Here is a 22,967-nt window from a genome sequence, read left to right as displayed (position 1 = left end):
GCTTCTTCCCTTTCCTATCGCTCCCTGGCATATCCAGCGGAGTTCGAAAGCCGTCATCGGTTCGAAAGCCGTCATCGATGTTTCTGGAGAAAGAGGATGGTAACATTCCATCTTCATACGCGTCTGCTTCCTCACAATCATCTTTGTCACCTGGAGTAGTAGGAAGTGTAGTGCCATAAGAAAGACTGCGAGGCGGTCCTGTGCGAGTGGATGGCGTTGACTGTCGAGGCCCATCTGGCCCAGACAAACGGGGTCGTTGGGGCGAGTCGGTAGGCGGCACTGACGGTGATGAGGAAGCGTGTTCTTTCGCGGCGTCTATCAACGCAGAGAGGCCCTCTATACTGGCCATGTTTCGTTGCAGCCGTTGGATAAAGGTAAAAGGAAAGTGGAGACGAAAAGCCAAGAACTTCAGGTTCGTCTGCCGACGTCATACCACGATCACATGTTTTGTCTTGATCACGCAACACGCGTCTCGTTGTTTCATTTTGCTCTACCTTGAAGTAGCTAGGTATCTGCTCGACGTTTGACCAGCTCTTCGTCCAAATACAGCTCCTGCAATAAGCCCGCTTCCACCTGGGTAGTTTCCGTGAAACAGCCCAACCATCTCCCCCGCGCAAAACAAACCTGGAATCGGCCGACCCGTCGAATCAGATATCACTTCCGCCGTTGTAGGTTCGATAGCCAGTCCACCAAATGTGAAAGTAATACCACAAGAGACCTTTACCGCTAGGAATGGCGGCTGGTCAATCGTCAATGCCCAGTTGGATTTAGGAGGAGAGAGCTGGCTCCCCGTTGAGCAACCGTCCTTGATGGCCGGATTCCATGCCGTGGGTTTCGACGATCGGTATGATTCCACCGCTGCGTTGAACTCCTTAATGGTACGCACAAATTCACTCTTCCTCTTCAGGCCTCTCTCTTGCAGCTTCTGAGCCAGGTCTTCCAAACTATCAGCAAAGGTTTTGGTGACCACTCCATCCCCGTATTCCTCTTTTCTTAGCATTGCAATGACCTTAGAGTCCCACACTTGGAAAACGTACGAGCCTGGCTGTTCGAGAATAGCTCTACCGAACTTGGCATAAGTATAATTTCGATAATCTGACCCAAGTAAGTCTTGATTTACGCAGAAATCGACACTCACCTTCTCCTTCATCCACAAACCTCTTTCCCTCGGCATTGAGCATCAGTCCGATTGGATAACCTGGATAAGTAGTTATATAGTATTGTACGCTATGAGAGTTTACTCGCCTGATTTAGTGTACTGATTTGTGAGTTCTCGGTTTCCTCCGTTGAGCGGTGCATCAGCATCCCCTGGAGTATATTTGTCATCGCACAAGGCGACGGGCAAGCACCGCTTACAGCAAGTACTATGACATCCAGCCCAGTGGCCTGTTCTTTGATGGTTGAGAAGTCGACTCAAAAACCTTTGGGGGAAATGTTTGTACCTGCGGGCGCCGAGGGTGGCAGCTAGAACAAACCCATCACCTGTATGCGGAATAAGGGCATCATAAAACGCTCATGGGTTTACTTATTGATTGTACGGTGTGCCTCTAAGCTGGTACTTGATATCAGTAATTCACAAGCAACAGCAAAAAAAAAACGTACGATGGCTCTCTCCCAGCCGGCTCCTAAGTGCCTGGCTCGGAGTTCGGAATTTGCCTCGAAGCCGCCTGCAGCTAGAACCACCGTGTGCGTCGCAATGCACACGCGTTTGCCATCTTTCTCCAAAATCAAACCACTGATAGTGCCATTCTCGTTTGTTTGAATATCCACAGCCCGAGAATTGAACCACATTTCGACCCCAATGCGCGCAAGGGCGGAGTGGTGGGCCGCGATAAGACCCTTTCCGCCATCTTCCGTGCATAGGGCCAGTCCACCCCAGAACTTCTGGCGTCCGCCCACATCATACGCCTGGCGATGGAATGAAATCCAGAACGGGATTCCCACGGTCTGCTTTAACCAAGTGATGGTGTCACGCGACGCGTCGACAACATTGCTCGCCAGAACCGCGTCCGGCCGCCCGCCACCCATGCGCATAATATCTTGAAGGAATTCTTCGCGCGTGTATGGCGCCAGGTCGATTTTCTCTGCTTGTTTAGCAGAAACATTACTTATAACCGACAGCAGGTCTTGCAATCCTCCGTGAGCAGTTCGGAATGCCCCTGCAGTGAAGTAACCATTCCCTCCAGCCCATTCTGGTGGGCAAGAGTCCACTAGGAGGACTAGTTGGAGTTCAGAGCGGGGTAACCGCCTCATATTGATTATCCAATTTCACCTTTCCTACTTCCTGATTCAGCGGCGGAGTACGCCGCGCAAGACCCCGCGTTTCCGGAGCCGACTACGATGCAGTCTGTCAAGTTTAAACACGGGACCGACGGCCTTTGACTACCAACCATATTGAGGCTCCATGAAGCTTGTTGAGGTCAAGACTAAGTGCCTTTCCATCGCATGACCTATTTGGTGAGATCAGGAACCCATGTGGGGAATTGAATCGCAACAGAAGCTTCTCTCGACCCCTCCAATCGAATCTGCGATATAGAGCTGATTTGTTTTCCCAGCGTCAGCTCGTGGAGTTCAAAGCCGAGCGTCGCAAGCATTCATGAAATCAGACTGGTAGTTTAGCGAGCAAATGGGGTATCGTGGGGTAGCACAAGTTCTTTCCGCGAATCGCAAACTCTAAAACGTCCGGAACAACGCTTCATTAGCCATAACGAGAAAACCTTATAAGTTTCTTACATCATCTAGGCGTGGATGATGTTCGGAGTTAAGGGTAACAGTTGAAGATTGTCATTGTCAAGGCATGGACATACGACAAACAGTTCCTGCGCCAGTATTGCCATCAAATGTGAAGAAGTTGGCGATGGGAGGATCGCGAGCCGCAAGCGTTTTGAGAATGTCTTGAGCAAGCATACCACCCACAATGGCGCACACAGGAGAAAACTCGGCCGTTGCAGTATCAGACAGCGATCTTGAGCGTCGCCGTCAAACAAAGAAGCTTGTAGGCGAGCTAAGGGGACTCACTGTATAAGCTCCGACGGTACCGACTCGAGCACCTGTTTTCTCACATCTGCTGCAGAAAGCAAGGAATCAGACAGTGATTGGAGCTCAGTGGCAGCCGCGGCACCGGCCGGTAGTCTTCCATGTCGTTTTTGGTACTCCCATAGACCTGGAAACGATCATTATTTCATTTTGGTCAAGCGAGGAAAGAAGGACTGACCAAGAATAGTAAACACAGCAGCAGGATTCACCTCTTTCGTTTGTCGTTTGGTCAGCTGTGTCCACTTGTGAGTCAATGCCTCAGTCAATGTTGGGTATGCAACAGTATATTTGATGTTCTTTTGCGCATCTTTTGGGACGGATCGGTCGTGACTAGCGAAACCATGTTGAGAAAACGGGGCGCTAGCAAATAAAAAAATAACCAACGGTGCAACGTATTCATGGGCAAGCAAATCACAAAATATATAGCCCAGAATGCCGTATGTGCCGCCGGCATAGAGTGGTTTCGCCAACCGCCGACAAGTCGCGTTAAATTTTAGCTGAATTGAGCGCGTCGGGCGTCAGCTCTAGCCAGAGTTGGACGGATGGTCGACTTACTAGGCCCTCCTTGTCCCAATCGGTCACGCAAACCAAGTCTACGGTTTGTACGATCGCATCGAGCTCTTCTCCTGCGGGAAAAGTGGCGATTGTCTCAATGGTCACAGACGGATTAAGGCTCTCTATGCGTTCCCGTGCTGCGAGGACCCGCTAAGCCGAAGTTACACCAGTGAATGTCCGTTGGCTGTTCCGAAATCGAGAAGAACTCACCTTTTTGCCGACATCCTCATCTCTGAAAAAGAAGCCGGAGCCAAGATCTTCCTCGACAACGTCTTCGGAATCCATGATGACAAGTTTTCCAATTCCGGCCAGCACAATATTCTTGATTACTTCAGTTGCAGTACCCTTCAAGCGCACAACCAGAATCGTCGCATTTCTCATCCTACCGCGTCTATCAGTATAGAATAACACTGATGTTTATGACTGGCCGTTGCTGAGCCTCAAAGCCCCATACCCGGATCTGTCGGTCGAGTCTTCCAACCTCTTCTTCAGTCAGTGTGGCCATGCTAATGCAATGCCACTTGTCACGTCGTTTCACGTTGATACTGGTCCTCTCTTAGGGCGTTATGTGATGTGAGCTAGTTGGCAGAGGCTAACTGGACTCGGGGCTGGACTGAGCAAGTGTACGTCGTCGCGGTTAATGGTCAAAAGAAAGTTGATCATGTGACCCCGTAACGTCATTAAGGCCTTGTACATTCTGTTTCGTCAATACAGCAGGATATAGCACACTTAATATACAATAAAGGGTATTCGTCGAGAGCAACAACAATAATAAGACCAGAAAAGCGAATCACGTCATCATAGCCATGCCCTGAACAGGAAGGTTAGTTGTACTGCCTTGGACAACAAGTTCAACAACATACGTCGCCTGATGAAGTCCCGTCCCTGTCGTCATCGAGCAAATAGTTCCGCTCAATTTCCGACAGGATGCTTAAAAAGTCCCCTACGAGACGTCAATTCATTGAAGACCTGGGAAGGATCAAGCAGCTTACAGAGATAGGCATGAGCTCGCGCGGCTGACGCAGGCGCTGTCTCTGCTTTTCGAACAGCATCCAATAAGGTGGACGCCACGAAGCGGACTTTGTGAACTAAACTCGGCCCATTCGTTGCGATTGATTGGATGGGAATGCTGTTAACAGGTTAAACGAGTCCGAAAGTCTTGGAAGCGTCATACCTGTGTAAGATGTTCAAGAGGTCACTAGCAACTGCCTCGCGATCCTCTGCGACCTTGTGTTCGTCGATGGCGCCGTTTATTTGCAGCATCAACTCATCACGGTACTGCTCGATGACGAACCGAACCAGTTGCTGGACGAAAGATGTCAGTATTGAGACATGATCTTAGGATGCTTATACCCACCTGAGTGACATAGATATTGCCCTGAACAACAAGGAACGGATTGAGAGCATTTTCCCTTGATGCATTGGGGTTGTCAAAGAAGTCTTTGACCTCCGCAAAAGTAGCTTGTCGGAATCCGGCCCCTCCATATTCGGGTGGTACATTGGTCGAGAATGATCGCTTGAGACGCAAAGGTTCGGGGCAATGCGACAGTGCTGCACAGATGCGACTATGGAGTGATTGGACTTCTTCAAGACGAGCAGTTGCAAATTGCCCTTGCGGCGGAGACCGCTTGTCGACCCTAATCCGCACAAGGATTTCGCCGAGGAGAGCGAATATTCTCGACGTATAGTTGAGTCCGGAAACAATAGCTAACGGAAAGTTAAAGACATCAAAAGCAGTTAGATGTCTGCGAACCCGTTTTGCCTTGCGGTTGAGGAAGATATGCGCTGGGAGTGATGCTGGGAACCGTCAGACCAAAAGGAACCACGGAAGAAAAATCGACCCACTATTCATCATCCAGTTCTTTGGGGAAGTGCAGAGTGCAGTCCTCATCACGCAAGCAGATGGGCCGACCAAGAAGAATCGACATGGACTTGTCCGCTACGCGACGCTCATCAGTCGAACACAATAATGCCCGTTAATTTACACACCTCCAAAAAGAAGCCAGAATACCCGACGTCGCACCTCGCACTCAATGGGATCGATGCCTTCGTAGGCGGCTTCCTCATGAAGTCTCAACGTGACCGCAATATGGGCAGCTTCCCCAAAGGCTGCGTGTTGTGTGGCATCATGACCCTCACAGAAATGGTAGATGCAATCGCTGAGACGCGTCAGATCAAAGAATTTGACAACGAGTGAACCAACAAGTATCGAATGACCACGTGCATCGACGTTGGTGGGTCGTACGAGGCAATCGTTATATGACGACTGGCTTCGTGGCAAGTCTGCGAAAGTTAGACTTATTTGGGGATAACGGGAGCAAGATTAGAAACATACCTGTGCCAACTTGCGGACTACGGGCCGCTCCATTGGAACGTAAGACCTTGGGACTTGGACCAGAGTCGACGCAACAGTCGACATGACAAGAGCGAAAAATAGGGGGTCCCGTTCTTCTCGGCGGGCATGTAGATCAGCCATGAAGGAAGGTTTGTGAATGCAGGGAGTGAGAGGGTAAACAAAGTCGAAGAATAACGCGATGATTAACGAGATGGTATCTCGTGGGGCAATCTCGTCCAATCGTCGTGGTCGATAGTAGTAGGAGAGTGGGGGGACAATGTTTGGCGGATGCGGAGGGAGGGCTTGATGTTGTTTATACGACCAGTTGTGTAAGGGATAAGTGCTGAATGACTCGGACGGTGAGTGAAACTCCTCAAGTTTCATGTTGGCCATTTCAGCGGGACGAATGAAGTTGGTTGGTGGCGAGCTGAACTGAGGATGGAAGGTGTCGGCGGCGATTTGGTAGCGGGAGGGAGGAACGGCGATGCTTGTAACTGAGGGTTTGAGAGTTGGCTCAAGATAGCCTGGTGGTGGACTCTTCGAGCCAACGGACAAATTTTTCTGGATTGGGCTGGATACCGGTGAAGTTGAAGGCTCATGGTCGGTTGTAGGGGTTTCGCTGGTTGGCGAAGTTACAGCAGCAGCCGCGGCAGCGGCCTCTTGTAATCTCCGCAAATACCTTCCAAGACTTGTTTGAGGCAATCGACAGCGGAGACAACAACACTCACAGGTTTGGAGGGCCGCGTTTTTTTGGTTGGTAGTCATAGGTGCAAGGAATACCAAGCGTTATGCAGTGTTTGCACGACTGTTTCTGGTCTTCGGGATTTTCTCTGGCGCAGCGGACTTTTCTGGCTCGACACGCATCGCAACCTAAAGGGAGTTGAAAATCGCGTTTGGTGGGGAAGGGGCAGTAGTAGACATACTCTGAGACTGGCGCCTACGGAAATCGTCAGCATACATCGAAGTTGAAGCAGAAAAAGTAAAGGACGTGGTAGACATTGTGGGGGTAGAATGCGGGGTTGGGAAGAGTTGAGGAAGAATGTCGGAAAAACCTACTTTCGTTTGACCTTGCTGTTATGGACATCGTCCTCTGACGGCGGAGTGGCTGAACTTGAATCTTTCTTTCGCGACGGCATTATCGTTTGGTGGGGGCAAGGGCGTTCAAGTCAGAGCCCCCACAGAGTGATTCTCTTTATGCAACCCGTCTGGCATTGGAGATCACTCGACCAACTCCTCGTTCAGACCATGTGAGCTAGCCACGGTCAATCTCCGGCCAAGATGAATCTCACCCAACAAGTTCCGCATCTCCGGGACTTTTTTCACGTGAGGAAATCATTTTTTTCCCTTCTGGAATCTTCAATCTATGTAAAATTCTATTATTCCCTCCTCGACAACTGCCTAATCATTCCTCGAACAGCTCGATCACTAACGCTCAACCAACCTGCCTTGTTGTGTCGCATCAAGCTCTTTATCAATCGACTTCGCAGTTGCTTCTGCTCCAAGTCTGCCCACAACGCCTTCTCCTTCAATATGTACTCCCAGAACTGGAACGCCAGCACTGGGCTTTCCGATTGTAAGGAAGCATAAACCAAATACTTCCCAAGATGAGGCGACGTGACTACGGTCGAGTGGTCGATGGCCTGCATCATCCGCCACACACTGTGCAGCTTTGCCCTCTGGTTGTGTCGTCCACCAGTTAGACTGCCGCGAACAAGCGATACGATTGACTTGGGGCTGAGGTGACCTTGCTTCAGTTCCCGGATGCGATTGACCATCTCATTTGCTAGTTCACGGTCGCCCTCTGCCAATGCCTGGTGCATAACAGTGCCATACGTGACGTGGTTGGGCTCGAGTCCTCGCTGTATCATGCGTTCGATTACTTTGGCCGCTTCTCTTGGGTCATGGGCAGCAACGGCCGTCAAGATAATATTAACATCTCGCAAATCGGGCATGTCACGTCGATGCAGCAGGAGGCGAAAGGTTTCGAAACCGTCCATATATCGGCCGACGATGAAATATGCTCGCGCCAGCGAAGAAAGTACCTCATGACGTGCATCTTGAATCGGCTGGTGTACTCGGATATATTCGTTGAGAACGAAAGTCGAGAATTCTTGTTCATCTTCCAGCTGTTCCCGAAGAACTTCGTTTTCGGGATTATCTGGCTGGTTGGAAAGAATGACTTGTCCCCGCCGAAAGAGATGTTGGTATAAGCTGAGAAACCGAATTAGCATCGCCGGGTCACCAACGAATACGCTGCGATCTTTGCCAGACGCAAATTTGGTCCAAAGCATCCTTGCTAGAATCGCGTGGCCATGACTGGCTAACTGAGCAACAATGGGGGCACGATGTTCGATGGGGAGAGGAATATTGCTGGTGAGAATTTCTTGACCCAAATCCTTGGCAAGGTGGGAGTGATAATCCAACAAATAGGACATCAGGAATGGTAGCGCCCTCCCGCGCGGACAAGGGTATTCATGGACTTCCATTACTTCCGGCGACCTCGAGAAAGAGTAGAGTGCATAAGCTTCAGACCCTGCGTCCAGGTCTGTCGCTGCGTCATAGAGCTGTTGAATCAAGACGTTTGGGACAGGCTCGACCTGGTGCACTTTTGTGATGAGGATTCGGCAGGCTTGGAGATCTGCCTCTCTTGGGTCGATGAGAAATACATGAACTGTGTCGATTGTAAGTCTGATGACAGACTCAGTGGGATTTTGGTCAATCAAACGCGAAAGTATCCGCTCCGCAAGTGGCCGCCAGTGCCAATACGCACTGGCTCGCACTAGCGACGCGCGAATAATGGAGACGAAGTCATCAACTTCAGGCATAGTTTGGACTGCTTCTGAGGGAATGTTTGCTGAATTGACGAGGAATTGGAATAGCTGTAGCGCCTGGGACTGCTCAGAGATGATGAGAAGTTTGTCAATGAAGGCAAAGGTGGCTTCGACGATGGGCGGAGGTGTGTAGCCCAAAATGTCGTCATTCTCAGGTGAGGATAGGCTTTCGAGGCGAGAAAGCAGCTCATGCGACAATATCCCCACAATGGACGCGTCAACTTGGCTAGGCGTTGCTTCCGTGAAAGCATCAGCAAGTCTTGTTATTTCCTTGACAGAGAACTTTTCAAAATGTCGAGGAATTGCTTCGAGGAGTAGAAGTAGGGTCTCGGGGTATAATAACATGAGAGCCGGCATGGATACTAACTGTTGCACCGAGGCAACAAGTTGCGCCGGGTGACAGAAGTGAAGGAGGTCCTTGACGAGGTCATTCATAGCCCTAGCCAGTTTGTACGACGCCGCTTGGTTGATTAGATAGAATCGTTCCTTTGTCGTTACACGCGCCAAAGCAGCACGGTCGACGAGACGAAGGTGACGATATGCATTGACTGGTTTAAAGCTATCCTGCGTTATTATGGCCTTGGAGGAAGGCCTCCAAGGGCTCTTGACGGCTTGTAATAGTTCTGCAGTAGAATAGGTTGTAAGCGGGTCGGGGCCAGTTCTGAAAAGACGTCTCGTTTGATGAAGCACTCTGGGTCCATTGTGGAACTGCAACCAGAGACGTCGACATGATATTAACATGAGTTAGCTGTTTACTGTTCCATTAGTACAACCCTGGGGCGAGAATGACGCGCACCTCATGCCGCCCTCCCGCCAACGAAAAATTTGGATGAGGGCTGTGACTTGAGGCGATTTGATGGCATGGTCACGCCGCATTCATAAACCTGAACACCGACGGACCGCCAGACTGCGCCAGTCAGTCTCCCTTTTCCATCATAAGGTCTCTTCGCTGGAGAGTGCGGACAATTTTCCCGGAAAGATGTCTGTGATGTCGAGATCCAGAATTGCTTACCCGGAACGGAGCTAGCCATGCTTAAAGTGAAGTAGAAGGATATCTACGAGGAAGGACAACTGAAAGAAGACTGTTCACGGTGTCTATAGCACATCTGCATAGCATAATAGTTGTGGCAGACGTGCATAATGAAGAATGAAGTAGCGGCACTTTTCTTCTACTTTTATACTTTGCTCGCGAGTGCCTGTACTATCGAACTCCTTCCAGCTCCCCAGCTGCAACTTCCACTTCCATTGTCAGATGAGACCCATATCTTTGCTGCTCAACGCGCCAACAATCGGTTCACGTGTCAACTCTAACTTTGTCCCTGACCGCGATGGGAGCCGGCCAATCGAGTCAGGCGTTGGATCCCTCAGGTGCGTATCGGTCTTCTCTTCAGTCTCCACTTTTCAATTCAGCCAGGCACCCCGCCCTCCACCGCTCTCCACGTTCTTCGTGTTACGCCTGACTCCCCGGCCTCTAAAACATCCATCGAAGTCTGTCCCGAGTTTCTGTGTTGGCCACCAGTTTGAACCCCGTCTAGCCACTATTTGACTTCGTCGTTGGATTCGAAGACGAGTCCTTGACGTCTACTATTGACGTAGCTGTTTTAGAACGGATTGTTGAGGGACATGAAGGCCGAACGTTAAACCTCCTTGTCTGGAATGCGAAAAATAGAGAAACCCGAGGTGTGTGGAGCAAACATAGCTGCTCAACGGTCTTTAACCATTCTACGCATAGTCGTTCAAATCGTTCCGTCGCGAAAATGGTCACTTCCAAGCGGCCCTTCTTCACCAGACGCGCAACCATCTCTTCTTGGACTCAGCATGCGAATGTGTGAGGTATAATTTCATCTTTCCCGCTTTGTGTAACCCTCAGGACCGTATTTAGCCTGAAGTCGCGCTTGACACTGTTTGGCACGTTCTCGATGTGTTCGTTGTGTATTTGACCTGGTATCCTGGCTCAATTGCTCGCAGGTTAGAAGGCTCGCCTGCGGAAAGTGCTGGTCTCGTTCCCTATGGAGGTGTGGCAGATTATGTTGCTCTCTTGCAGTCATAACATGTCGCAGACTACATCACTGGCTGGTCTGGTGGAGTCTTGAGCTCAGAAAATGACTTTTATGACCTTGTTGAAGCGGTAAGGAGTTCATGTCGTGTCAAGGGGCTAACTGGACCTTCTCGCAGCATATTGACAAACCATTGCAAGTCTATGTTTATTCTCATGTAGGTGCTTTCGCTCCTCGCTGTAGGTCTCTCACGTTTGAGTAGGATTTCGAGTTAGTGGCTAGTTCAATCATCTTGCTTCTCTGGATATTAACCTACATTAAGTGCATTGCGGGAAGTTGTACTGGTGCCGAATCGACACTGGGGCGGAGAGGGATTGTTAGGTTGCGTATTTGGGTCAGTCTTATGGTCATTTCTGCCTCACCAAACCTCATAATTTAAGCGTAGATATGGACTACTGCATCGTATTCCGCCTCAACCAGCCGACCGCATCGCAGGCGCATCGACGCCTCCAGAGCTTCACGAGCCGGATGATGAATTCGAGGAACAAGAACTCTTCGTTCCTGCCGACGTACATTACCCACAACCAAGATTACCCATGAACCTTCAACGACAAGAGGAGGATTGGCATTCGACCCAGGTGGATACAATACAGGAGGAGGAGTCAGTAACCCCACCAAACGAGCTTCAACATGACCACGGACATCTATATGGTCATAGCCACGACCATGCTCATCATGATCACGGACATGACCACCATGAACATGAACATGACCACCATGACCACCATACTCACGAGCATGACCATCCTCGGGAAGCGACACCAAGGCCTGAACCGCCCAAACGAACAGCCTCACTCAACGCTGCTTCTTCATTCCGGCGTGGTACGACAGAACTTTAGATTTACTTCAATGTACTCAACACTATTAGTGTCAACAGGCAGTCCCACACCTGTATTCTCATCACCCAGCAGAGTCCCAAGTCTCAATCATTCGGCTATTCATAGGCACACAGAGGATGGAAGTGACGATATGGATGATCGAGCAAGCCTTACCAGTGTCGACTGATGTTCTCCTTTTTCTATCTATAAACTGGAGTCCCACTCGTTATTGGAACGCATTCAACTTCGGAACATGTGTGAGGAGAGCATATGAGTGGGTGTTGGCCCTTCTCATCCCAGCCTCGCGTCTTGTGCCCATTGTTTGCAATATGAAGTTTATCCATAAAAACCAGGTTGGATCTTAGCACCGAACTAACAATACTTGCGGCATTGCTTGTTGAACACAACTAGATCAACGTCGTACTCGCGACGGATCCTCAGTCCGTCTATCGACAAGAGCATGTGATCGCGAAATGCTCAATCAAACGAAAGATCAAAGACCGCTAGCATGCAGCATAGTTGGGCATAGGACACTACATGACACCAGAGATCTACTCTTCGTCCTCCTCGTCGTTTTGCCTGGCATACACGTTAGCATAACCGTGGCATCCGAGATGCAGGAACTTACACAGCGTTGTAGCGCAGTTGATAGACGTCCTTGGACGGCGCAACGACACGGACCCAATCGCGGATCGATTGCTTTTTGAGGAACTTCTTCGTCAAGTACTTGAGGTAGCGCTTGGAGAATTGAATCGAGGTCGTGATAACGAGTTTCGAGCCAGCATCTGAAATGAAAAACAAGAAGTTAGCCCACAAACCTAGTGAATGCGTATAGACGTACTGTCCCGAACAATCTTGACATTATCACCAAGTTGTCCCGCTTTGCCCTCAACCTTTATGCGGTCGTGGAGGAATTTTTTCAAACTCGCCACCATCGAAGATGCCGTCTGCAGCTGGTTTTGAGTAGTCGATGATGAACTTGTGCTTGGAGACGGTCTTGGTGGGGGCGGCCTTGGGCTATTGCGAAAGTGTGAGGAACGGCTGCCTACTGAGAAGGTAACTCAGCAAAGCGCACCATGGTGGCTTGAGGAAAAAGTCGTTACATGTGACCATCAGTATCATGCTAGGTGTGACGCTCGCCGGAACAAACGGTCCGAGCTCAGCCAAGAAAAGGTGTCTAATTATACATTTCAAGTCGCTGGGTTGACGGCGACGTAGCCGCCATCTATGACAATCTCCTGGCCATTGGTATAGCACCCAGCTGGACTGGCAAGATAGATAACCGTCCCAGCCATTTCCTCCGCCGTTCCGGCCCGCTGAGCCGGAACTGGCATCACACCCTTCCCAATCTTGTCTACTTCCGCGGGTGGAATCTCGTCAAATGTCATTTCAGACGCGTATACTCCTGGCGCAATCGCATTCACGCGCACTTTCGCTCCCTTAAGAGCAAACTCGGTCGCCATCATCTTGGTGAGGTGGGATGCTGCTGCCTTAGCGCTGTTGTAGGCGAACTAATGCATGGAACATTCATTAGCAGTCTTCAGACACAGAGCAGACAACATACATGCTCTTGGGCGAGCTTGATAACGCCAGATATGCTTGTGATGTTGATAATGCTCGACGTAAAACCCGGCCACTTGCTCCCCTCTTGTGAGCCCTTGTCCAGCAAACCGAGAAACGCAGTTGACACGAAGAAGATCGAAAAGGTGTTAATCGTGTATAGATCGGACCACTGGCTGAAGGTTTGCTTCTCAAACAACGATTGACCAAGCGTTTCGATATCTTTCCGCTCTGGCGCCTGAGGGTCGTTGAAGAAAGGCGACGTGGGCCCCACTTGGCCGGCACTTGAAAATCGAGTATAAGTTGCAATGGGCAGTGGTCGGAAAAGAAAGTCACTTGTTGACAAGAATATGCAGCTTGCCCTCCTTCTCCTGGATGAGCTTCTTTGCTCCCAATATGCTCTCCTGGCTAGTCACGTCCATCTGCACCCTGAACAATTTAAAGCGTCATTATGAATCCTACAATCAAAAGATAGCAGCCAAGACACACGCAACCATGCCGGCCTTCCTTTCCCCTTCAGGTTTGCTATTCCATGCGTTGACGACCTTATCCAACACGTCTTTGCGTCGGCCTGTAATATATACCTTTGCTCCATTCGCAGCCAGGCCAGTCGAGATCATATAACCGATCCCCGTCCCACCACCCGTGACGAGCGCGACAAGTCCTGTGAGGTCGTAGATACTCTGCAGGTCGAGGGACATGGATGCGGAAGCCAAGTCAAGTTACAACCCGCGTGACCGCGGCCCGAGAAAGCATCTTCGGACCGGGGGCACCTTTTGAGCGACTAATCTCCGGCTTCTTTTCTTTGTTGCTTTATTCGTTCACGTGATCGCGTTTCACAAAACGGGAGTCAAAAGTCGTCATGGTTTCTAGTCTCGGATCCTTGACGTTAAGAGAGGCCTTGTCCCACCCATCCTAGTAGGTAGAACCAGTGTAGTGGTAAATCACTGAAATCTGTCAAAATTCTGTGATATCAAAAATTGTTGGTAAAAAGTGATGCGGGACAGGCCTCTATAACGTCTGGGGCATTTCGTCGAGCGAGGGTCCTCCAAATAAGGAAACCCCGCTGTGACACAACGCGTCTTGCTACCACTGGCAAACCCCAACCCCGTTCCTCCCACCAGCTCTCACGAGCGCATTCGTGCGCCGCTCGTACGCCAACCTTCAGGCTGCTCGTGACGCTGCCGCCAAAAAGCCGCGGGTACGACTCGACTGCGTTGTCAAGCCTGAAAAGTGTTTGGCATAAAGAGGAAAAACATAATCAGTTGCAATTTCCTTTCAAAAGAAAAAGAACAGCCAAGCTGGCCGCTGGAAGTCATGTGATGTGACATTGTGACAGATGACATCATTATGACATCATTGGGAACGCTCCGCAATGATGTCATACCTTGAAAACAGCATAAAAGGAGCTCAGTTTTGGATGCTAGAGGAGACAACCCCACTATACTTTCCCTCCCACTCATCCTCACATTTGAGTAGACACTACTGTGTGTACACTTGAATACATCTTACCTCTTTTGGACGATTTTGATCTGACATTTGATCCCATCAAACGATAAGGATTAAATAAGCTAGAACCCCACAAGAATATTTAGGAGTACTCACTGGCAGTCCTCTAGTATTTTTGATCTTCACAAGTCTTTGGTAGACTTATACGTACGATATACGAATTGATTGGTTTCCGATAGCTAAGGCAGTTATCTGGAATTAATCCCCGCAAGCCACGTTTACCTGGAATTCGCTTTGCCCGGTGCGCATAAAGGTTTTCTTCGAACAAGAATAATTGTTAGATCGCAAGCACCTAGTCAGCCCAACTTGATCACTCATTAAATTGACTCATCATTTGGAACTGCTGTGTTTGGATTAGCATAATTTTCTACTTTGCACGTTACGATTGAGAACTTGTTTTGCCCTGGTGCATTAGGTTTTCTACCCAGTTGTTTTTTTAGTTCAGTAAGCCAGAATTAGTCATTTACAGAATTGACTTTATCTTGGTTTATTATATCCCCAAATAACCATTTCTCAAATAATCCATTCAGAGTAAAATCTGAATAACCTACCATCACCTTTCCCACGAACTTATACGTGAAGTTCTTGGACAAAGTCGCTCCCAGAGCTTTACGTTGGAAAACAAATTTCCACTCGACATCATTGGAGCCCACCGCGAGGGGGATTAATTGGTGATAAACTTAATTAACCCTCTAAATTCCACAACAAATCCATTTCACCTACAACAATTCATCCCACCCTATATAAATTCTCATTTCACTATAAGAAATTCAACATGAGAATCAATGAAATACCCGAGTCATCTGGTATGGCAGCAGATGAGGCATTTGCTGCTAATCTTCAACAAGAGGAGTATGATCAACCCCAGGCAACTACTAGCAGGCATAAACCTATGCCTAAAAAGTCAAGAAAGGGTAAAGAAAGAGAAAGAGGAACAATCAGTGACTTTCTAGAAGACTTCAGTGAGGAGTCTGAGCCGGAGTATGTTAAACCATGGCCTAGAACTCCACCCTCCTCTCCTGAACCCCAACTAAGGATGCCTGCCTTACATTCATTTAATGCTCCCCTGAGGACTTCACTAGATATGCCTATTCCTGGTACCAAAGGTGCTCCCAAGACCTTCAAGGGAAAACATTCTGAGGTTGAGCAATTTGTCCGGACTTTTGATAGTCTTCTCTCTAAAAATAGAGTTACTGATGAGAAGGAGAAATGTCATTTTGTTCTGGACTACTGTTCTTCTAATATCAAAAATGTTATTAGAACCATGGACAATTTCCGACGACCCAGTTGGCTTGGGCTAAGAAAGGAAATTCTTAAAGTATTTGATGCTGAACGAGCCCTGCATAAATATCGGTTATCAGATATTGTCAGCTTTGCTAAGGAAATGACTAAGCAGAGTATAACATCTATGGCTCAGTGGCGAAAATATATTATAAGGTATAACACCGTAGCAGGGGGATTGTATACTCAGGGAAGAATTACTGAGGAGACATATCTCTGCTATTTTTGGGTTGGAATCTCCAAGGACTTACGTTCAGCGTTTGAATCATACATTTTACTGAACAGACGTCGCTTAAGTCAATCCCAATATTCTATGCAGGAAATTAATGCTGCAGCAGAATGGCACTTTAGAAGATCAAGAGTTGAAGAATTGTTACAGGACACTGCAGAATTTGGACTTGATGATTATGATCATGATGATGATTCAGAATCTGATTCTGATCAATCTGACAGTGACTCAGAATGGGATTATCGGCGATCAAAGCGAAAAAGGAGATCTGCCAAGAAATCTAAAGATAAAAAGTCCAGACCATCAACACCTAAATCCAAAGTTAAATTCAGTGGAAATGAGGAAGAGATAGCTGGGATGATTAAACAGCTAAATGGCATGAGACTGGAGGACCCAGAATATGCACCTACTTATTACAAGGTACTAGCTATGGACCAAACAGGAAATGCAGTACATTGTGTCAAGGCCCCAGCTCAAAGTCAGTCCACTTCCCAACCAACATATACACGGAGACCTAGCTTCTCATCATCAAATCAATATCCATCACGATCATCTGATGGATCATCGTCATCACCACCTACAACATCACAAAAAATTGCCTCTGCTGCCACTTATCCAAATAATATTCCAGTTGATCCTAATTGTTTTGGATGTAAAAAGCCTGGACATAGAATGTCTGAATGTCCAGAAATTAATGATTTGATTAGCAAGGGAATAATCAGCCAGCATCCCCAAACAAGGAGGTTGGAACTCAAATCAGGTGCTCCAATTAGAAGAATAGCTGGAGAATCCATAGTACAAGCAGTGGAAAGGTTGACCCAAGGACAAGTGGGTTCTGCTGTTATGTTGGCCTTTGTAGAGCCACTGTCTGGGACAAAAAGAGCAGTAGAGAATTTTTACCAATCCACAGCAAGGGTACAAGAGATTTACTCTGATCAATCTGATGATGATGAGGGTGATGAAAGTGCAGGTTATACAACAGATGAAGATCAGGATGAGATTGTATATCTGACAGTACCCAGGACTGTTCAGTTCATAGATGAGGAGAAAGCAGATGTATTTGAGGTTGATCGACGACAGAGTTCTATTCGCAGCGCCCGCAAGGAAGTATTTGATGGTGTCCATGTTCCGCCAAGGCCCAGAGCTAATACAAAGAGTCCATCACCAAAATCAAACCCGCCACCTGTTCATTCAACCCCAGCAGCAGCGCCACCCCACCCCCCCATGCTACCCCGCGTCCACCAACCCCGCCCGGATCCCGATCAGTACCTAAGAAGGAATTAAGTACGGACAGCAATATCAAACCTGTCGACGCACGGAAAACTCGCACCATTTCTGAGGGAGACATCGAGATGGTGGACAGGCCAGTCCGTGCTCATGAAGTCCCAGTACCACGAGATCCAGTGGATCCAGTGCGGCTGGGGCGAAATCGAGACAAGGAAAGCGGAGCACGAATACCTAACAGGCAATCAGCCATTTCCGCGACTGTAAATAGAAGTGACGTTACTAACCGCGCGCTCGATTCAAAGATTGAAGTCAGCTTGCGAGAACTAATGGAAGTCTCGAAAGATGTGCGATCAGAATTTACTGACCTGATACGGGTGCGCAACCCCAAAGCCGTCCTCATTGGTGCGCGGAAGACAGCCATGATTGGGAGCTTTGCGTGGCCCAGAATGGACGGTGTGTTGATTAAAGTGGAGATGGTGTCCGGAAATTCGATTATTACCGCCATTGTCGATACGGGGTCACAATTGAATGTCGCGCGAGGCGAAATTGCACGAAGGAAGATCCCGCAAGTAGTTGACACTACTTGTGTCATTAACATGAATGATGCTAATGGCGGATCGGGTCAGTTGCGAGGGATGATACGAAACGCGGAACTTGCCTGTGGAGGATTGAAGACCAAGGCGGATCTGTGGGTCTCGGAGCAAGCCCCATTCGACTTGCTGCTCGGTCGTCCCTGGCAGCGACAGAACAAGGTGAGTATTGACGAGCGAAGGGAAGGGACCTACCTGGTCTTCAAGGACCCCATTACGGACCGCCCACGATTTGAGCTGCTGGCGGCAGTCGCAGAAGACGATGCTGATGAGCCCGCCATACACTACCAGTCGCTGGCGTGGCTCCGCGCAAGCGACAAACAGGAACCCATTGAGCTGGCATCAGGGGATTCGGCTGAAGGTCATGCTGAAGGAAATAGTGGCGTCGGGAAAGAAGGGCAACGGTTGGGAGTCGCCGCCTTGCGACTTGCTCGACTGGTCATCAGTGCGACGGCGTTGGTGTTCTGTATTGTAATATTGAATTGTTTTCGAGCCACTAGATGGATGACAACGTCAGAAAACAACGAGAAGAACGAGCCAGAATACATACTGAGTGAATTTAACCAACCCCGTTGGCTTCAGCATTCAATCCCGCCTGTTCTCCGTCTTGAGGCTGCCGCGACCCGACAGTCAGCCGACGCATGGTGGCGTTTTGTCACCACACCCGTCGACAGGTTCTGGAGGTGGATGAATAGCCAAAGAGCAGCTGGGACCGAGACTGGGAATTTAAATGACGACTTACCAGTAGAGATTATTGGAAAACCATCTTTGAAACCGCATGCGACCACTACTTCCGTCGTTATCGAACCCCTGGTTACTTTGCTGCACATCGAGTTGATTGGTGGGGAGCACCACGAACAGTCTACGAGACTAACGAAGTCAATAGGACGGACAAGGGAGAACGCAATACTTACCGTTCTCCCAGATGGCCATGAAAATGATGATGATAGAACAGCTGGTGACGAAAATCGTCTACCAGACCAGAGACGATGGGCGGGAGCAAAAGGAGAACACTATAAAGAGGTGAGTGTCGATGAAGAACGGTCAGAACCAACAAATCACTCACCAGAACCAACCACCTCGCTCTCGAATTCAAGCTGGCCTCAGTCTCTATCCATATCATCATCACTCACCAAGATGCCACAGTTTCACTTACCCAGCCTCCAGCAGACACGATCCCCCAGCCTCCAACACCTCCAGCAGGTCCGCGAACCCCTCCCAACACGCCCAATGCGCCCCCTCTTGCAGCGAATGAACGCCATCACGGAGGACGACCAGGCAGCGCCTGGCGCGCCAACGGGCAACGCGGACGCGGAAATGTTCACGCGGGACGAGGTCGTGGCGGTGCACACCTTGGCCACCATGCACCAGCTGGACAACGGGGTAAGTAACCATCCATCTGTCTGTAAACACACTTACCGAAATTGCAAGGCCCGAACCCATATCCCCGCGGCCCATCTCAGCCAGCTCGAGGGCGATGGGACCACAGCTCAACCCCACGAGGCCCCCGCGCGAGTATCACCAGCTCTTCAGTTCGCGGCCCCACGACAGAGCGAGCTGCGACTGGAAGTAGCAGCCCGCCCGCCAACACCATTCCCGTTCCACAGTACGATGGACCGCGAGGCTGCGATGCAGGCTCAGCACGCGTTGCTTCTCCATCGTGGTCTGGTGGAGGCCATGGACCAACTCCGGATAAGCGAGGGTGGCTTAACGGCCAGCAGTCTGGTGGAGACACCAGACAACACAACCGAGTTGTCACCCCGGCCCACGCCAATGGTCCTTTGGTTTGGCCCCGCTCCTCTTCTCCCGTCAACCGCTTCCGCGCCACTAACCACTGACGTTGCCAACGAAGACCGTGCCGCGGTAAACTTCATCCGTCGTGGCATTGAGGAGAGTGACGCGTTCGGGAAAGCGCGGGCCGCCGCGTGGGACTGCCAGCTGACTACCATGCAGGCTATGCACGTACTGCATGCCCAGGAGCACGCTCATGCTCTCCAGGAACTGCTGAAAACCTTTTATCAGCAAGCCATCGACAACGGTAACCAAGGGCACGCTAACCTTTGGGCTGCCGCTGGATGGGCAGGGGAGAATGGCTGTGAGCGCATCGACGATTTTGCTTGTCGAAGGGTGATGTCCATGCTGCAAGCGGATGACCGATACGAAGAGATCTGGAAGGGTGTTGTCATCAGCGCTTGCGAATGGAGTCTGCAGTACAGCGAGTTGTACGCACCTTCTGTGCTTCAGTATTTTGGTGCTGACTTGACTTGCAGAGAGCGCTTGTTTGGCGTTGGGGAGGCCCAGCACATGGCGGAAGAAGAGACTAAGGCGTTCGGTGCGGTGACCGGTGACACGAGACCACACGTGGCTGTCACACCGGAGTCACTGCCCGAAAACCTCACTTCGCCGCCACCTTTCGATGCTTGGCCGACCCTCCTGCCCGACTACCCCTACGCGCAAGCGCTGCTCGCAGACCGGAAGAAGTATATGGTTGAAGAGGAGGACGGCACTGAAGGTCAGAACAAGCTTGAAATTGCAAAGAACACAACTAAACAAGTGAACTTACCAGGTGCTGAGTCCGACGAGAGTTTACCTGGAGCCCGCGATTTCATTATTCGCTGGCAGATGAATCGCATATCGGAGCTCTATGAAGCTGGTCAGCTGGAAGAAGCACGCAGGGTCTGGGTTAGCGCCATGCAATCCTTGTACAAACGCGCCAAATACCCTTTTCCTTCCCATTCCGACCTTCACCCCGAAGACGCGTCCGCCGAAAATGAGGGAGACGGTGATGACGACGAGTGGTATCAGAGCCTGGGCGGAGACAGCGAAAGCTCTTATGATGCGGATAGCGAAGAGGACGTGCTAGAAGACGGGTATGTGCGCTTACAGCTTACAACTTGTGTTAATTTGGTTGACAGGGAAATACGGGACAACATGCGCGCGGGCATGGACATTGACATGCCCTCGCTGCTTCCCCCGGACTCACCAGCCTATACTCTCTCTGACGAACCGGTGCTTGTTCGCAGTTCCATCCAACACCCGCCAATTGCTGCTTATCTTGTCCTGCCTTCTGTGCCGCAAGCCGCAACCAACCTCGCCACCACTACAGCTACTGCCGCGCCGCGCGTTCAGCTCGACAGCGCGCTCGGCCTCACTGTCGTCACCAACGAAGAAGAAACTCAATATAGCCTTCTTCACCCAGAACTGTCTTGGGAACGAACGGACCGACGTTTCGAGATGCACAACCTCTGGCGACATGTCTACCACCCACATGGCTCTTTTGTTCATCAACCACACATTCCGATGCGACTGTACGAGCAAGCAGGCGCATTCCGCGTGCTACCCTTTTCTGGCGACCTTGATCCACCCAACATCGAAATTTCACCTGATTCATCGGCAACCTCGAATTATCCTGACTCACCTTTAGCCGCATGGGACCCCGCGTATGAGTTCTCAACCTTGGAGTCTCATTTCGAAGAGGCGGTGGCCACTATCGAGAAACGGGAAGGTTTGCTGGGGGTAGCTTCGGTTATGAAGCGAATTTTGGAGCCTTATAAACTGGCGTACTCACTTTCCAGTGCGAACACGTTTGCGCCGCTCCGCCATGCTCACAACCTGGTTTATGGACGGACTGGTCTAGGCACTGTCTACGATCCCGACATGTGCCGAGAACCTGACGGGCAGCGCATGGAGTTCGTTATCGGAAACGAATTCCGGTTAGAGCTTGATGGAGAAGTAAATCCTGAAAAGCGGAGACCCTTTTGTAAGACTATCAGTTCAGAAACGCAGGATGGTACTGACATTGTGTCAGCGGGAACTCATTTCAATCTCCTCGCAACAGCGCAGGAGTTTCTTGGCACTTGGGATACCGCAGTGCATCGCATGCTTTTGATGGCTGCGCGAGCGGGGCTCAACCCGACCCAAGCAGCCTACCAACACCTTGTTCATCATAACCACGACAACGCGCGGGCCTTCAATTACCTCCATCCCATCCTCTCGCGTGACCAACATGCTCTCGGCGAAATCGCTTACCAACAGGTTTACTATCTTGGCTTTGTGGAGCAGGCCGAGCTCATGCGGCGCATTTTACGAATTCGATTTTATCCTCTAATTGAAGCCAAGCTTCAACAGCTCCGCAATGACGGCTTCCTCGACATCAACCATCTCGCTGGCGACCAAGAAGTCTGGACTCGTCACATCCCTGGGTTTCGGAGCATCCTCGACACCTTTGATAGTGACTCTGATCCCGGTTCAAGTGATATCGAATTTATCGACCCAATGGATGACCGACTTTTTGGTGAGCCACCATCCCCAGTATTCTCTGACTTCTTTCGAGATACTGATGACTATTCAGCAGCATCCCCATCCCCTCCCTTTCTTCAGCCTGATGACGAAACGGGCAATAACTTTCTCGCCAACTACACCGAGGCCCAACTTCGTGAAATTGCTGATGAGCTCATCGACTTTGGGCAGGAATTTCTTGGTGATGGTGATAATTTCTGGACTGGTGATCGCAACGACGAGACGATCCTGGTCGAGAGCCCTACTCAGGCCATCAATTATAGCAACGAGATCTTCTGGGCCAAGGCATAGGTCGGTGTTCGATATATACCAGGTACTCATCACATCTGTTCGCCGCGGGTCGCCACTGATTAGCACTGCAGAACCTGGAGATCGACAGCCTCATCCTGCTTCGCCGCCACAACTAACTGCAACACTGTATGTATATTATCTAAACTGGATAATACCCTTCCTTTTCTTCCTGTCACTTCAACTCCCTGCCTCTCTAGTCTTTCCTTCTCCTGTTGTTATCCACTTACCATATGACTCTATGAACCATCTACCTAATTTCCCTTTCACTCAATGGACATTTTATGCCTGTATATGGACATTACTTTTCCCTATCCTCCCCCTTGTTTCTATGGACTTAACTCTTGTTTGT

At 49.8% G+C, this 22,967-nt stretch overlaps 8 protein-coding genes across 8 annotated transcripts; 3 read left to right on the top strand and 5 right to left on the bottom strand.

The window, feature by feature from the left end:
* Window positions 1-490: 490 nt before the first annotated feature.
* Window positions 491-1,479, bottom strand: MIND_00863300 (Fumarate reductase flavoprotein subunit; the record flags this gene model as incomplete). Its single annotated transcript, XM_037365293.1, has 5 exons — window positions 491-1,095; window positions 1,139-1,198; window positions 1,242-1,308; window positions 1,357-1,391; window positions 1,476-1,479. 5 exons carry the CDS (start codon window positions 1,477-1,479, stop codon window positions 491-493), a joined length of 771 nt encoding a protein of 256 aa, XP_037218535.1.
* Window positions 1,480-2,790: 1,311 nt separating this feature from the next.
* MIND_00863100 (Quinate utilization pathway activator) lies at window positions 2,791-6,925 on the bottom strand (the record flags this gene model as incomplete). Its single annotated transcript, XM_037365292.1, has 17 exons — window positions 2,791-2,965; window positions 3,019-3,163; window positions 3,215-3,533; window positions 3,592-3,741; window positions 3,802-3,973; window positions 4,330-4,402; window positions 4,451-4,534; window positions 4,584-4,720; window positions 4,766-4,896; window positions 4,949-5,298; window positions 5,345-5,388; window positions 5,437-5,530; window positions 5,581-5,750; window positions 5,795-5,874; window positions 5,927-6,605; window positions 6,655-6,796; window positions 6,850-6,925. The coding sequence occupies 17 exons, from the start codon at window positions 6,923-6,925 to the stop codon at window positions 2,791-2,793; spliced, it is 3,021 nt and encodes a 1,006-aa protein (XP_037218534.1).
* Window positions 6,926-7,302: 377 nt separating this feature from the next.
* Window positions 7,303-9,498, bottom strand: MIND_00863000 (Golgi reassembly stacking protein 2; the record flags this gene model as incomplete). The annotated part of the gene is made up of 1 exon (XM_037365291.1): window positions 7,303-9,498. One exon carries the CDS (start codon window positions 9,496-9,498, stop codon window positions 7,303-7,305), a length of 2,196 nt encoding a protein of 731 aa, XP_037218533.1.
* A 578-nt stretch (window positions 9,499-10,076) lies between these two features.
* MIND_00862900 (Golgi reassembly stacking protein 2) lies at window positions 10,077-11,758 on the top strand (the record flags this gene model as incomplete). The annotated part of the gene is made up of 13 exons (XM_037365290.1): window positions 10,077-10,125; window positions 10,172-10,245; window positions 10,293-10,437; window positions 10,490-10,590; window positions 10,640-10,680; window positions 10,726-10,772; window positions 10,818-10,885; window positions 10,933-10,971; window positions 11,017-11,024; window positions 11,077-11,148; window positions 11,200-11,415; window positions 11,604-11,636; window positions 11,683-11,758. Exons 1-13 carry the CDS (start codon window positions 10,086-10,088, stop codon window positions 11,756-11,758), a joined length of 960 nt encoding a protein of 319 aa, XP_037218532.1. The 5' UTR covers window positions 10,077-10,085.
* Window positions 11,759-12,183: 425 nt separating this feature from the next.
* MIND_00862800 (60S ribosomal protein) lies at window positions 12,184-12,710 on the bottom strand (the record flags this gene model as incomplete). The annotated part of the gene is made up of 4 exons (XM_037365289.1): window positions 12,184-12,211; window positions 12,261-12,450; window positions 12,526-12,649; window positions 12,708-12,710. 4 exons carry the CDS (start codon window positions 12,708-12,710, stop codon window positions 12,184-12,186), a joined length of 345 nt encoding a protein of 114 aa, XP_037218531.1.
* Window positions 12,711-12,822: 112 nt separating this feature from the next.
* MIND_00862700 (NAD(P)-binding protein) lies at window positions 12,823-13,905 on the bottom strand (the record flags this gene model as incomplete). Its single annotated transcript, XM_037365288.1, has 4 exons — window positions 13,682-13,905; window positions 13,529-13,621; window positions 13,197-13,476; window positions 12,823-13,143 (listed from the first exon to the last, which is right to left on the bottom strand). The coding sequence occupies exons 1-4, from the start codon at window positions 13,891-13,893 to the stop codon at window positions 12,823-12,825; spliced, it is 906 nt and encodes a 301-aa protein (XP_037218530.1). The 5' UTR covers window positions 13,894-13,905.
* A 3,859-nt stretch (window positions 13,906-17,764) lies between these two features.
* Window positions 17,765-18,387, top strand: MIND_00862600 (CCHC-type domain-containing protein; the record flags this gene model as incomplete). Its single annotated transcript, XM_037365287.1, has 2 exons — window positions 17,765-18,327; window positions 18,375-18,387. The coding sequence occupies 2 exons, from the start codon at window positions 17,765-17,767 to the stop codon at window positions 18,385-18,387; spliced, it is 576 nt and encodes a 191-aa protein (XP_037218529.1).
* Window positions 18,388-20,422: 2,035 nt separating this feature from the next.
* Window positions 20,423-22,734, top strand: MIND_00862500 (uncharacterized protein; the record flags this gene model as incomplete). The annotated part of the gene is made up of 7 exons (XM_037365286.1): window positions 20,423-20,540; window positions 20,595-20,898; window positions 20,944-21,788; window positions 21,837-22,322; window positions 22,380-22,532; window positions 22,591-22,640; window positions 22,690-22,734. The coding sequence occupies exons 1-7, from the start codon at window positions 20,513-20,515 to the stop codon at window positions 22,732-22,734; spliced, it is 1,911 nt and encodes a 636-aa protein (XP_037218528.1). The 5' UTR covers window positions 20,423-20,512.
* Window positions 22,735-22,967: the final 233 nt, after the last annotated feature.

Source organism: Mycena indigotica, assembly GCF_014461135.1.
Source record: "Mycena indigotica strain 171206Taipei chromosome Unknown Mind.scaff0007, whole genome shotgun sequence".
NCBI classification, from domain to species: Eukaryota; Fungi; Basidiomycota; class Agaricomycetes; order Agaricales; family Mycenaceae; genus Mycena; species Mycena indigotica.
Note: the sequence above shows the minus strand (reverse complement) of the source record. Positions and strands in the feature narration are given on the sequence as shown.